Below are 15,630 nucleotides of genomic sequence, written 5' to 3'. Positions count from 1 at the left end.
AGGACAAGAGGCAGTCGGTTCAAACTACAGCATAGCAGATTAAATCTCAGGATAAACTTCCTAACTGCAAGAACAGTAGGACAATGGAACAGACGCCTCGGGAGGCTGTAGAACCTCCTTCACTGGAGGTTTTCAAACAGAGGCTGGAGCCATCTGTCTTGGATGGTTTAGACACAACAAATCCTGCATCTTGTCAGGGAGCTTAGACTCACTACATGACCTTTGTGGTGCCTTCTAACCCTATGATTGCTGCCCAGTTACAATGGCTGTGGGAACCAGAACTTTGCATTTGCTGGCCCAGATCCTGGGCTGTTCCGTAAATCATCTTTGGTGCCCTGATCTTGGGGCTGTCAAGCACTAAGCCAGTTCTCAGGAGCAACACAGTGGCCCAATGCTGCTTTAAGTTGCACCAGCAGCCAATGCCCCCTGGGCTGTTCTGGGAGCTAGGGATTCAGGCACAAGGATACCCCAGGCCATGTCTTCTTTCTTCCAGTCTTAACCCCTGCACCAGTGCCTGGTAGAGGGGAGGGTAGGAACTACTAGGTGGCTCAGCAATCCCTGAGGATCCCCTTGCAAAACAGGAGTCCTAGTGTGGCTGGATTCCCTGGGTTTAAGTCTGTTTAGTTCTGGCGTAAAGATGCAGAGCTGACTATTTACTGGAGAATCTGCTCCTGTGGCTTTTGTGCATCAAAAATCCCAGCCTCTGTGGAGTGGCCTGATCTCAAGCAATTAATTTTCTTGGATTTGTAAAGGAAAAAGTACTCTGTGCACAGGCCAGCCCTGCTGCTGGGAAAGATGCCATTCAAGTGCAGTTTCCTTCCTGACCTCACCACAGGCAAGGGACCGGATTCCTCCTTGGCCTCCAAAGGCTAATTGTGATGTCCCTGTCTCTATCTCTTTCAGGAACACAGCCATTAGAAGTAGAGTTCCTTTGAAATGCTACTGCTAATGGCTTTTCAGGGACACCCAGTCTTTGCTGTCAATTTGGTTTTCCCCCCATGTCTTAGTTTATTTCTCTTTTCCTTCACCCTGCTATCACATGACATTTCCTCTTCTCTAATGACTTGGCAGGAAGCTTTTGCAATCCTTTCAGTTCTGCAATTCTGATCAATAGAACTGTGGGTGGAGGGAAGGCTGTAGCCACAAGCTGGGAGGGACAGGACCTGGAAGCAGACCCAGCAAGCTGAATACGCCGCTGCTCTTCGAAGGCTGGCATTGGAGAGATCACTCTGCATCCATGTGACTCTGGTAAGCAGGGACTAGCTTCCACTAGTGCTAGTCATATGGAATTCACATTCTATCCTGAATGTCTTAGAATGGTTTATCTGCGTTGGATTGCTGTGCCAAGCTGCGATGCTGTTGTCTGTCATGTATTGGGACAACATGGCCCAGTGGACTGGGAATCAAGGGACCGGGGCTCTGTTCCTAGCTTTGCCACAGCCTCACTGGCTGATATTGGGCAAGCGACTTCCCTGCTGTCTCTAAGTTCCCCTAGTATAAAATGGAACTAATGATGCTCACCCTTGTTTTTCAAGTGATTGGAGCTCGCTGGATGAACATGAAGTATCTTTATCTTGGAGACAGTGTGTATTGCCTTCATTCCTGGCTTTGGCCATGGACTTTCTGATTTCAGAGTATAACATACTGATGAAGTGGTGACCCTTCCCATATTGAAAAGGAGTACTTGTGGCACCTTGGAGACTAACCAATTTATTTGAGCATAAGCTTTCGTGAGCTACAGCTCACTTCATCGGATGCATACTGTGGAAAATACAGAAGATGGTTTTTATACACAAACCATGAAAAAATGGGTGTTATCACTACAGAAGGTTTTCTCTTCCCCCACCCTACTCTCCTGCTGGTAATAGCTTATCTAAAGTGATCACTCTCCTTACAATGTGTATGATAACCAAGGTGGGCCACTTCCAGCACAAATCCAGGGTTTAACAAGAATGTCTGAGGAACAGTGGGCGGGGGGGGGGGGAGAGGAATAAACAAGGGGAAAATAGATTTCTTTTTATAAAGACGCAACCATTCCCAGTCTCTATTCAAGCCTAAGCTAATTGTATCCAATTTGCAAATTAATTCCAATTCAGCAGTCTCTCGTTGGAGTCTGTTTTCGAAGTTTTTTTTGTTGAAGGATAGTCACTTTGAGATCAGAAATAGAGTGACCAGAGAGATTGAAGTATTCAAAAACCAGTCGGAGAACGTTATCATTCTTGACATCTGATTTGTGTCCGTTTAGTCTTTTACGTAGAGACTGTCCAGTTTGCCCAATGTACATGGCAGAGGGGCATTGCTGGCAAATGATGGTATATACCACATTGGTGGATGTGCAGGTGAACGAGCCTTTGATAGTGTGACTGATGTTATTAGGCCCTGTGATGGTGTCCCCTGAATAGATATGTGGGCACAGTTCACAACAGGCTTTGTTGCAAGGATAGGTTCCTGGGTTAGTGGTTCTGTTGTGTGGTATGTGGTTGCTGGCGAGTATTCGCTTCAGCTTGGGGGGGCTGTCTGTATACAAGTACTGGCCTGTCTCCCAAGATTTGTGAGTGATGGGTCGTCCTTCAGGATAGGTTGTAGATTCTTGATGATGCATTGGAGAGGTTTTAGTTGGGGGCTGAAGGTGATGGCTAGTGGTGTTCTGTGTTTTTTTTTTTTTTTTTTTTTGTTAGGCCTTTCCTGTAATAGGTGACTTCTGGGAACTCTTCTGGCTCTATCAATCTGTAGCCGATGGGCAGGGGGAGCCTGCCAGAGCACCTTTCATCCCACTGGATCCCAGAGCATTTTATAAACCACATCCACAGGAATCACTTAATCTATTGCTGAAATGCAGTCACCTCTGACCTGAGCCCTTAGCATCAGCATTACTTAAGAGTTTACAAGAAGAAGCAGAGAGAACAATGTACCCCACTAAAGCTGCTGGGGGAGTTCTTGGTAAACAGAACAGAGTACCCAGGTTGGAATCTAGCCAAGACATCTGTAACAGGTGGCTTGGAGAGTTGGGTAGCCTAGTGGTCAGAGCTCTCAGCCTCCTACTTGGTTTAGGAGCCTGAGTCTTTAAAGCCAGTGGGGTAAGGGGGACCCAAGCCCTCCCTCTCCACCAGGGCCCAGCCCAGAGCCCTGTGCAAGTCAAGCTCTGAACTGAGGGATGGGGAGATGGACGGACAGAGGGAGGGAAGGGTGGCCCCAAGCAGGGCATCAAAACATACTGACCTTGGCATGTCCTACCAGACTGGGGTGTGGCCCCCTAGTCCAGTTTGCTTGGCAGCTTGCTGACCTCTCTTGGGTCCTGGGCAACTCCTTGGGGGGCCAGCCACAAGGTGGTTAGGGCAAGCCCCACAACATCTGTGGGGCCGTTCCCTCAGTTTCTTGGGGTGCTGGGTACGTAGGTCCCCTTGGCTGGGAAGACCATGTCCCCAGGTGGCAGCCTTGGCTAGTAGGCTAGCACTTCTTCCCCTCCTCCTAGGGACAGAGGTGCCCCAAGCACACCCTCCCCCCACTTGTCCCCCTCCCACCGTGCCTCCTGTATGCCATGGAACAACTGAGCACCTGGCTGCGAGGCACTGGGAGGGAAGGGGGAGCAGGCTGTCAGCCAGTGATAAGCAGCTGATGATTTTTCCCCGTGCGAGCTCCAGGGCTGAACGCCTACGGAGTCGGTGCCTATGGGTAGGAAGGCAGCTAGCTCCTGCCTTTCCGCCAGTCAGCCCTGAACTGGGCCAGGCTCTGTCCTTTCCTCCCCTCTCCAGGCCTGGCACTGTCTGCAGGAATAGCAGGGCAGGGCTAGCTGGGCCCAAGGGCTCTCCTTAACCCCTGCTGTTCTGGCTGGCAATTTCTCAGCTTCACCACAACACTGGAATTCAGACCCCGATTGAAAAGTACCATGGGATCTTTAATGATCAGAAGCAATTAGTGCTTCATGTTACATCTCATTCTAACATCAGGCCCTCAGCAGAAGAGTGCTCCTAACACCATCCTCTGCCATGGGTGCAGACAGACAAGTCTGACCTCTGGGTACTGTCACCCCTTCCCAGCTCTGCTCAGCAGGCCAGAGGGACTGAGTGGACGATGTGTACCTCAGCTGGGTCACTTTCAGCACATTGTACCAGGACCTGCAGAACACGTTGTGCTGAGCAATGAGTATGCAGCTGGGATGCACTGGACACATTGTGCTGGGACACCTCTTCACTGAGCCAGGACACACACCCAGGCTGAGATCCCCTGGCCCAGCTATCGTTGGGATGGGAGTGCTGGACAAGTTCCATCAGGCAGGTACTCCTGGGGCTGGAATACGTGAGGCTTATTTCCCCAGGACACAAGTATGTGTAGCACTCTCCATGCTTTATGGATGGGGAAACTAACAGACAGAGATGCAGTGACTTTTCCTGCATCACACAGTGAGTCAGGGCAGAGCTGGGAATGGAACCCCAGTTTCCACTCCCACCCTGGTGCCCAATCCAAGTCTAGATCCTACTGAGTGGAGACAGGCATGTGATGAGCTGGATACACCTGGTCAATCTGGGACCCAGCCTGATGTGGCCAGACCGTCCAGTGCCCTATGACAGCTCTGTGTCATGCTGGTGCAAAGGTTACAATGGCACAAACCCCTCCTGGCAAAGGGTGTATCCCCAGGGTTCCCTCTTGCCCAACTGGATCCCTGACTGCTGGGCAATATTGGAGATAGTGGCAGCTGTTCTAACTTAGAGCAGCCTTCAGGCTCAAGTTGGGACTGGGACCAGGATGGCTCCTGGATAAGGGGAACACAAAGATAATTTAAAGCTACTTTCTTAACCTGACTTCCTAAGGTGAACTAAATGCCTTGGTTGCAACCGAGGATCTTTCCATTTGTGCTGGGATGCACACTTGGTGTGCCAGGATATCCTGAATGTGCGGCACTCACTGGGCTGCAATGCTCACTCCCTGGGCTAGACCTACAGGATGTGGGGGGAGACGGGAACATGGTTGTTGGGGACACTGGGGCATGGCCACTAGGTAACCCAAGGGGCTGGAAGACCACGAGTGTCGATGAAGCCCCCTCGCACTAGGTCCAGGTGTCTTTGGCCCTCCCTCCCGCCTGGAGGCACTCGCAGCAGCTCTGCGTACTGGGGCCAAGTGTCCTTGGGGGGGGGGGGGCCCACCTGGAGGCACACCCAGCAGTTATGCTGAGAATCTGCAACATATTGTTGCAGAGTCAGACTGCCTGAAACTAAGCAAGGCCAAACAGGGGAGATATGGAAGAACAATGCTGAATAAAGCAGCTTTATGTATAGTTTAACAAATGATACAGAGAATCAGGGAACTAGCTGGGAACTGGATTGGCTGGCTATATGGATACTTGGGGCAGCTTGCTATTGGATAAGTATGCTGGGAAAAAGGATGTATAAAAGCCTGTATAACTTCCTGCTCTGGGTGCAGGATTTGAGATTTTATTCTCCCTGTACCTTTTTGCAGCGGCAAATAAACTTTTCTGCTTCTCTACCCCTTTGTGATTATTGGGTGTAGCACACCGGGTAACGAACCAACTCAAGCTGTTGTTCAGCCTCTCGGCACTGGGTGCCGGCAACATGGTTATTGCATTAAATAGGCAGAGAAATCCTTTCTGTTAGGGCAAGTGTGACGCACTAGGAGCAGGAAGCCTCTAGCAACTTGGTAACTGAATTCCTTTGTTGGCTGTCCTCTGCTATATATTCTGTACTTCAGTGCATAAAGCTGGCTTCCCTGGCACTGTGTATAATTAATACAAAGGGTTTGTTGTACATTCAGCATCAGCCTCCATTCACTGTTAATTGGGAAGATGTTGCTGGTTTGACAGCCAGGAGCCTAAAGTCCCCTCTCTCAGGCACAGCATGGGTAGCTTCATGCACACACTGACCTAGAGGGGTCACTTCTGTTAGGGGGCTTATTCCTTCACCCACTTACTTCCCTGGTCCTTCTCACATGAACAGAGAGCAACAATACCCAAAGTCCAAAGGTGCAAACAATTTGATAGTTTATTGGGGTGAACTTCCAGCAAGCATGATTCCAGTTTCCTTCCTTAGTGTCCCCCTTCCCAGCTCTGACACCACAGAGCCTTACCTGTGTCCCTGTTCCTATTCCTGCCCTTAGCCAAACAGGATTCCAATTTCCCCACCCCCATTCCCTGTTCCTATCCCCCCACATACCCACCCACTTTCTGATTGACTGCAGACTATATAGTAAAACTTGAGTTCTGCTTAGCTGTACCTTAACCAATCATTTTCCTGAAATTTAACTAACCATTCCTAACATATTGTAACATGATTATGTAATCAATTATATCCCACCACCTTAATTAGTTTACACCCAGCAAAATTAATTATACAGCAGACAGGAACAATCACGGAACCAGACCAAGATTATACAGACAAACAATAGCAAAGTGGGAACTATAATGACAAAACAACACAGAAGTGAGGATTTCACATCCCAGCTATTGATAAGTGAGTCCTTGCTGCAGTTTCCACGGTATGCATCCGATGAAGTGAGCTGTAGCTCACGAAAGCTCATGCTCAAATAAATTGGTTAGTCTCTAAGGTGCCACAAGTACTCCTTTTCTTTTTGCGAATACAGACTAACACGGCTGTTACCCTGAAACTTGCCAGACAGGATGCTACTAAACTAAGTTTCCTTTTACATCTTCGAGGCACTTCCCTTTCTCTGGAGGCGATAGGCATTATCTGGACAGGATTGTATTCCTAACAGCCCCATAGCACCTTATTTCAATGTGACTAGTTTGGAATGTGAGGATGTGACCGGTCGCTTCCCAGCTTATGGCTGCCTCTGCTGCTTAGCCAAAGGCCTTAACCTAAGCACAGGGCCTCAGACTGTCACAGTGAGAGAAGGCCCTTACAGTGGCAGACAGTGATTTTGATTCTTTCTTTTATACCTCTAGAACTAGCCAAGTGATAAGAATACACCTAAATTCTTAGAGTATAGGCCTTTACAGACAGGCCTGAATATCTATCTCCTAACAACTTCCACGAAAGAGAATGAAGAGTACTTGTGGCACTTTAGAGACTAACAAATTTTATTTGGGCATAACTCCTTGTTCCTTTTGCTGATACAGCCTAACACAGCTACCATTCTGAAACCTGTCACCATTCCAGGAGAGAGTACAATTCAGTCTCCACAATCCAATCCCAGGTTGGATGGATGGATGGACGGACAGAGAGAAGCACCTTCAAAGCCCCTGGTTGGTGCAGAAATTTGATTGTATTTCCCCAAAGTGCAAATTCCAGACGACGACTCTTGCCCCTTGCTTGAATAGTGACTCCTACCCCACTGCACTGAGGAAGGAAGGCCGGCCAGGAGGTGGCCTTGCTTGGAATGATTCCTGGATCTGATCTAAATTAGCACATGGAGGCTCTGTCTGGACATCTCCAGGCTACTAAATATAGTGTAGCAGCCACATGAGTGAATCTCCAGGTACAGCAGACAGGTTGGATTGGAACAAAGCCACAAAAAGACTTCTTTACTGAACAGGGTGGGGAGGACCAGGCTCAGAGGTTAACCACCATTGAACAGCATCACCTCAATCCAGAGCCCTCTGCACATGCCAGGGCAGGAACACTGTGCTGGCTGTCAAAGCTGATGGACCCCACAGGTAGCAACCGGTGAATTTGGAGCAAACCTCTAGCTCTCTCTTAGCAACACTCCCCTCTGTGCTGCTGGGGGTGATGCAGCCAGGGCAGTATCTTCTCACAGCAGTCAATATACGGGCTGCTTCAGTGATGCTGCTGAGTGAGCAGCCTGACTGAGCAAGAGCTTCTCTCTGCCGTTCCCTCAGCAGGTCCCAGTCTCCCAGCCTACAGACTCTCTTCCTCAACTTGCACGACTAAGAATTACCTCTTTCCCTTTTGGGGCACTCCTGCTCCCTGGCCAGGGCTCTTCTCTCGAAGACAGGCAAGTTGCTCTCAAGAGGTGCTCTATGCGCAAGGTGACCTAGTGAGGAAAACAGGGGCATGTGTTTGTGTTTTCTACTCAACTCCTGGCAGGGTGTTAGGGGCGGATTAGTTTCCTGTATGTTCTCTTCCACTGATAAGTCAGCAGAGACTCCATGGGGCCTTTCCAGAGTGTGACTGTGCCCAAACTCCAAGTGCTGCTGTAGAAAGTCTCTGAACACACCCACTGCCAAGGGCTGCTTGTTTGTAAACCTCCAATGGAATGGATCTATTTCATGGGGCATGCATGCACACCACACTGCACCCTGGGGGGACCAAAGGGAGGGGAAGGGCTGGGCACCACCACCAGGGGCTTTGATTATGCATTGGTTGCTTCAGCAGGCATTGTAGCTCACAGCATGGGGGATATATTTATACAGTAAAGTCATGTTACAAGAAACTCAGCATCTATCCCTATACAAACACATCCCGCCCTCAAAGAAATGGGTGAGCTCTTAGAGGTGGAGCTAACAGAGCTCACTGGGCCTGCTGCCCCATATACTCTATGGGGTTAACTAATGATTCTGGTTTCTCTGTGTTTATGTGGCAATAGGTTGTTGCTTGGTCAACAGTAAAGGAGAAAAGAGAGGCAGTAACCTATGTGAGAAGGGACAGTGAGGCACAATTAACCTTTGGAACTCTTTGTCAGGGGATGTTGTGAAGGCCAAGACCATAACAGGGTTCAAAGAAAGAACTAGATAAATTCATGGAGGATAGGTCCATCAATGGCTATTAGCCAGGATGGGCAGGAATGGTGTCCCTAGCCTCTGTTTGCCAGAAGCTGGGAATGAGCAACAGGGGATGGATCACTTGATTCCCTGCTCTGTTCATTCCCTCTGCGGCACCTGGCTCTGGCCACTGTTGGGAGGCAGGACACGGGGCTAGCTGGACCTTCGGCCTGACCTGATAGGGCCGTTCTTATGTTCAGTGCAAGTCAGACGGGCCAGCAGCAATTAAAGAGCAACTTCCCCACCACACAACTCCGGGAAAGAGGCTGAGATTGGAGGGGCAGGCGGCGTAGGCAGATATGAGCTTGTAGGGTGACTGGCCATTCTGTATTTTAAAGAACATGGCTTATGTGGTGCCTAATGCCCTGTGATATGACCAGTGTCCAAGAAGTAGACATTAGGAAGCACATCAGCTTTCCAGTTATAACCATGGAAATGCTCAGGCCCTGTGATACCAACACAGACTTTGTATCGCGAGTAAAACAATTTCAGGATGAGCTCTGTCCCATACTTTACAGTTGGCTCCTTCAAATCCCTGGAGAGGCAGGGTAGGGAAAGTGGTAGAATGGGTGGGGAGTAGCTGGCTGTGGAACTAGAGAAGTAAGGGAGGCTGGACCACAGAGCAAGCGGGCATAGGATGTAGGTGGGTATGAAACTGGAGTAATACTGAGAAGAGGAAGGAGCAGAGTGGGTGGGGGGCAGACAGCAGGGTGGGTGTCGGAGGTTGGAGAGTGAGAGGAGCGCTCAGAGGGGTGAGTGGGCACAGAGGAATGCGGGCTATGCAGTCAGAGGGGATATGAACTGAGAACAGATAAGTTTCAGAGTAGCGGCCCTGTTAGTCTGTATCCACAAAAAGAAAAGGAGGACTTGTGGTACCTTAGAGACTAACAAATTTATCTGAGCATGAGCTTTCGTGAGCTACAGCTCACTTCATCGGATGCATTTGATGAAGTGAGCTGTTGCTCACGAAAGCTTATGCTCAAATAAATTTTTTTAGTCTCTAAGGTGCCACAAGTCCTCCTTTCCTTTTTTGAGAACAGACAGGTGGCTTTGGGGCTTGGCAGTGACCCTACACCCTGTAATCCTAGTTCATATGTTTTGTGTTCTTAGAATAAGAAGAAAAGAAGTGGACAGAAAATTTTCTGCCTTGGAAGAGTCGGGTCAGTGACACAATGTCCACGAAGTGGGGAGATAGCACTCTTTCACCTCTGAGTGTCTCCACCCTGCCCACTAACACCTCATGCAGGGTGGACTCTGAGTTCAGATACCCCCTTTTCACCATCTTGTACAGCTTCATCTTCATTCTGGGCTTCATTGCCAATTGCTATGTGCTGTGGATTTTCTGCCAGGTTTATGCTTGGAGGAAACTAAACGAAATCAAGATATTCATGGTGAACCTGATAGTGGCTGACCTGCTGTTCCTGATCACGCTGCCCCTGTGGATTGTTTACTATCACCACCAAGGAGACTGGATTATGCCTACATTCCTGTGTAACGTCGCCGGCTACTTGTTCTTCGTTAACACCTACTGCTCCATAGCCTTCTTGACAGTCATTACATACAACCGATTCCAGGCAGTGACCAAGCCCATCACAGCCGCTCAGTTCCCCACCCGGAGAAGGGGTATCTTCCTCTCCGCAGCTATTTGGGTGGTGATAGTGAGCAGTGCTTTGTACTACCTCATTGGCGATGGCACTAATGAGGAGAAGATTAACCAAGGCACCGTCATGCGGTGTTTTGAGCGCTATGACACCTCTGGCAACACTGTGCACATCCTCGCCACCCATGTTGTCATATTTGTCATTTTTGTCTTAATTTTCCTGTTTATACTGGTGTGTAACTTGTTCATTATCAGGACACTGCTGACCAAGCCAGTACAGCTGCAGAAGAGCACCCATGTCAAGCAGAGGGCACTCAGGATGGTGTGTACTGTCCTGGCTGTATTCATCATATGCTTTGTACCTCACCATTTCATTGACCTCCCCTGGACCCTAACAGTCCTAGAGTGGTGGCAGAAAGAAAACTGTCTGTTGCGCCGGCAGATCAACGATGCCCATCAGGTTACTCTATGCCTCTTGAGCACCAACTGCATGCTGGACCCTGTCATCTACTGCTTCCTAACCAAGAAGTTCAGGAAGCACCTTTCAGAGAATCTTAAAAACATGAAAGGGAGTCGCAAGTGTTCCAGGCCAACCACTGAAACAGTGACTGAGGGCATGGTGCCCATCAATGACCTCCCCACCAACCCCATGAGAAACGAATACAGCCCTGTCTCCTACTGAGCAGGGCTGGGCCACTTGTGTCATCAGCTTCCTCTCACTAAGCCAGGCCCGAGAGGGACACATCAGTGGGCCAGATCTCTGCATTTCCATCAGGAAGAGGAAATATGAGCATTCAATCCCCATACCCACAAATGCAACCAGAGGAATAGGGACCCTGCAGGGGCTGCAAAGGAGCAACTTCTGCCACATACTGATGCTTCATGGGACACTAATCACAGCTCAGTTGGTTTTCTTTTCTGTTGACCTTGTGCCCTTCCCACTCCTCCTATCTCCTTATGTGATCTGTCAGCACTTTAACATGGGAGGGCAAGGGATTGCCATGCAGAGAGCTCACCCTTATGAATGACAGAGATTCTATGGGATCTGATCCAAGTAACCAGCCTGGGGATAAGGGGGTGGTCTGTGAAAGTTGATGGGTATTGGTGATGTGCTGGAAATCTCTGCCATAGATCTCCCAATCTCTGGGATCTGTATGTATAGATTTTTAAGGTCACCAGGGACCATTATCTAGCCTGACCTCCTGCACATCACCAGCTAGAGAATGTCACCTATTCCTGGACCCAGGCCAATAACTTCTGGTTGAGCTAGCACATATCTTTCAGAAAGAGACCAAATATAAACTGAAAGCTCCAAGTGACAGAAGGTGATTGCCAGCATAGGAGTTAAGATAGCAAATGAATGGGTTTTTAATGCTTCATTCTCATTGCTTTTATTTATTATAGATGGGGATTTTTAAGAGGGAGTGGCTATTATCCCTGCTTGTACTTGTACTGCTGGAAACAAAGAAATGTAGCTGGTTGCTTATTTGAAGACTGTTTTCTAATATTTTATCATTAAAAAACTAACAGGTTGTGGCCACACCCCAGGGCAACCTCCAAGCCACTCAACTGCTACTGTCATGTTAAGTCCAGTGCAAAAATATCAAGGGTTTTAAGCTCAGGCATTCAGTCCAGGGTGAAAGGGACCCTGCTCTAAACAGTGCTGGCTGCAGACAATATGGGCCCACAGAAAGCTGGTTATCCTGAGGGTGCTAGGCTTGATTACGGATCAGAAGACACTTAAGGCTCCTTGTCTAACCCTGAGTTGCTCAATATTAAACTTCCTTCAAGCACAGGAAGTGGAACAGGGTGGGGAACTTACTTACATGAGTTTTTGGTTCCTAAACTCTTCTAGAAAAATTTCCCAGCTAGTGATTGGAAAAACTCATCTACCATGTCAACATTCAGGTTTCAGAGGAACAGCCGTGTTAGTCTGTATTCGCAAAAAGAAAAGGAGTACTTGTGGCACCTTAGAGACTAACCAATTTATTTGAGCAAATGTTGACAAATAAACAAATGTTTATTTGTCAACATTGGAAAAGGTTATTTATACCAGTTAGCAGCAGCCTGGTGATTCCAGCCAGAGAACTGCTAGGATTGTTTGTGTGGCAAACTTCAAACCTCTCCAATCATCCGACCAACAATGGTATTATATTATGCCCATATTTCACTGAGAGGATTCCCAACTCTTCAATCCCCAGACATCACTGGTGGACCACTGAAACTTTGATATCTGTGAGTGGGCAAAAAGTTCACTTTTCCTTTCTACTGTGGACCTCACAATGGTCACCTATGCATTCAGATGCTACAGTGCAGGACATGGATAAGAACCCAATCAGAACTGCATGTGCCTTTGCCTCCTGTAGGCTAGACTACTGCAATGGTCTCTGCTGAGGGCTGCCCACAAAGACTACGCAGGGGCTTCTTCTAGTGCAGATATGGCATCCACTTGGTTATTAGAGCAAACCATGTTGATGTTAGATGTTTGCATTTATTATCAAAGGGCAAAGACAAAGATATTTGCACAGGACAGACAATGCACTCCAACTGGATTTTTTTTTTTTAAACTTAACCAAATCACTTAAAATATATCTGTTTAAAAATATTGCTGAGATTTTTCACTTCTGCTTCTGGGATGATCGTTTAAATTTTAGAGGAGGAACAGGATTATACTAATGGGAAATTGTTAAACTGCATGCAGGACAAGGATGACCTGACCTGACTTAGCAAAATGGATCCTCCAGAAGAGTCTTAAATAAATTTAAAACTTTTCCCCCTTGTGCTCAATCCTCTGATATTTTTTTCTACATTCACCAATAAATGGGGGGCTGAAAGGGGAAGTGAAGAGAAATGGGGGAGAAAAAAGTGACGTTCTCACTCAGCCCAAAGGGTAGAAATTCATAAATCAAGCCAAGCTGGATGCTTGTGGTGAATCAAGTTACATATTTTTAAGCATAACATCTGTAATGATGAACAGAATCAGGGGATGAGGACTCAGACATAAAGACCAGAATGGACAATCATGATCATCCAGTCTGATCTCCTGCACAATTGCAGGCCACAGAACCTCACCTACTCACTCTTGCAATAGATCCATAACCTCTGGCTGAGTTACTGAAGTCCTCAAACAATGATTTAAAGACAGAAAATCCACCATTTATTCTAATTTAAACCAATGCCCACGTTGCAACAGAAGGTGAGAAAACTCCAGAGGAATATTTCTATAATAATGAATAGAAGTTGGGGTAGAATTCAAAGGCAACTGATATTGAATTTAACCTTCATTTATTTCCTCTGGTGCAGAGGAAAGTACAACTAAGGTCTACAGCCCTCCAAAGCCAGGTTGCCATGTGTTCACTGGCAGCGATTTTTCTTTTTTTAAACCACAGCAAGTAGGCCAGCCGGGACGATGAAAGAGAAGAATAAAACACAATCTAACCCAGTTAAGAAAAAAGGGAAAGAAATGAGGTTTCAGTCGGAAACGAACTTCTGAAACATTGGCTTGAGCCAGTAGCCAGTAATAGGCCAATAACAAGGAGCACTTTCCAAAAGACTGGGAAAGGGAAGAGCTTTGGACTTTGCTTAGAAAGGTGGGCATGAAATATGATGGGCTTGAACAGTCAGACTGAAATGATTTAAATGGCCAAAAACCAATTATTTTCAGAAACTTTCTGTAACAGAACAAAACAGAGAGAAGAAAAGGTGGTTCCATCCATTACAATAATGAAGTGAAGGTAGTGGACAGTACAGAGGACAAATGGTTGTGGAGACCCATAAAGTGACTAACAGTCATACGAAGAATCAGTATGGTGAAGAGCATTTCAATTTTTTTTTTTTTTCAGATTAAATTTTACATTGTGATTTCTGGTAGGTGAAGTCAAGACCGAATCACCATCTTGCCTGCTGAGAGGATTGATGGTAGCTGTATTCCATGAGCATAAATATTCTCTCTCAGGGCCGACTGCCATACCCCATTCACATTGAGTAGTCCTACTGAAACCAATGGGATTATATGAGAGATAATGTACAAATCAGTGTTAAGAGTATCAGCTTGAGGGCCAGATTATAAAATACTAGGGGCCAGGACTCTCTTTTTAGTTGTCTCGTATTGCACTGAACATGTTATAATTATTAAACAAGTAGCATTCTCAATAAACCACTTTCACACTCATTCAACCTGGTTTTCATTTCTCAGCTGAGTGACAGTTTTTTACTAGAGGAATTTTGGTTTGGATGTGCTTGTCCTTTCTCCAGTTGCATTTAGCTAGGGAGGTGCTGGTTTCCCAATGCCAAGGAATTCTACATGTAGTCAAAAAGATGTGCCAGATTGGCAAAGTTTATCTTGCATTTATTCTTTGGGCTGCTTGCAAGGATATGGAGGATGGAATTAAAGAGTATGTTCATCCACACATCTTCATCACATGATCCATTACATTGTGCCCAAATTCCTGTATCGCTAGCCATTCCCAGGCAACAGGTTGAGACTTAACATCAGGGACAATTCAAGTTCCCCTCCTCTTTACTGGCAAAGAGTTTTAAAGATTAACCTGAACCAAAACTCTGGTTTTCAAGTTTGGGCCCATTTCTGTTAAAGGTGACTGTATGACCTCAGCAAAGTCAGTAACTGTGATACTCAAACTACCAGTCATTCCATGTGGGAATCCCAAAGCACTTTCCAAACAATGCGTTAAGTCTCACAGCACTCCTCTGTGTTAGGAAGTATTATTATCCTTGTTTTACAGTGGGATTTACTCACAGGAAGTTAATTGTAGGAATGGACCACACTTCTTTTAGTGTTAGGATACTGCAAGCTGCTTAGGGGAAAAACCCCAAATCAGCAATGAGTAACTAGATTGTTTCCTCCCTGATATCAAGAACAAGGGCACATTTAAAACTGATCAAAGGAAATATTTGTTCACACTGCACAATTAGCTTGTGGAACTCACTACCATGAGATATCATCTATAAAAAAGCCCATTCTGTATTCAGTGCAAGGTTTGGGTGGAGTGCAGTGAATAAGGCCAGAGACCACACACTGAATTAAGTTAAGGAAAAAGACCTAAGTAACCATTCCCTGAGCATCATCCAGTCTCGGCACAGAATGAGGCAGGGGTCCTGGAGAAAAATAAAATGTGATTATGTATTTAAAGACTATCACATGGATATGCATTGGGCAGGTGAATTAGGGTTGCCAGGGCAACAGTAATTCTGGCATTTCCTAATTTCTGAGTGCTTGATTTTGCTTCACTTTCTTTCAACAGAGTCTTTTGGTAAGCAATCGATAATTACACTGATGGCCGTAAATGTTAGTAAAAATTACTATTAGTAGTACAAAACTGGG

General features: G+C 46.8%; 1 protein-coding gene across 2 annotated transcripts in view; it reads left to right on the top strand.

Annotated features, from left to right (window-relative positions):
* The window catches only part of PTAFR (platelet activating factor receptor), a 34,129-nt gene extending 19,678 nt beyond the window's left edge, over positions 1-14,451 (top strand). Inside the window, exons 1-2 of one of the 2 annotated variants that reach the window (XM_073317786.1) lie at positions 1,156-1,248; positions 9,800-14,451. In XM_073317786.1, the coding sequence (XP_073173887.1) occupies positions 9,862-10,971 (1,110 nt within the window). In that variant the 5' untranslated portion in view covers positions 1,156-1,248; positions 9,800-9,861 and the 3' untranslated portion in view covers positions 10,972-14,451. Of the gene's footprint in view, positions 1-1,155; positions 1,249-9,799 lie in introns of those variants that run through there. The other variant, XM_073317787.1, reaches the window with a different exon arrangement.
* The last annotated feature ends 1,179 nt before the right edge of the window (positions 14,452-15,630 follow it).

Source organism: Lepidochelys kempii, chromosome 19, assembly GCF_965140285.1.
Source record: "Lepidochelys kempii isolate rLepKem1 chromosome 19, rLepKem1.hap1, whole genome shotgun sequence".
Classification (NCBI taxonomy): Eukaryota; Metazoa; Chordata; order Testudines; family Cheloniidae; genus Lepidochelys; species Lepidochelys kempii.
Note: the sequence above shows the minus strand (reverse complement) of the source record. Positions and strands in the feature narration are given on the sequence as shown.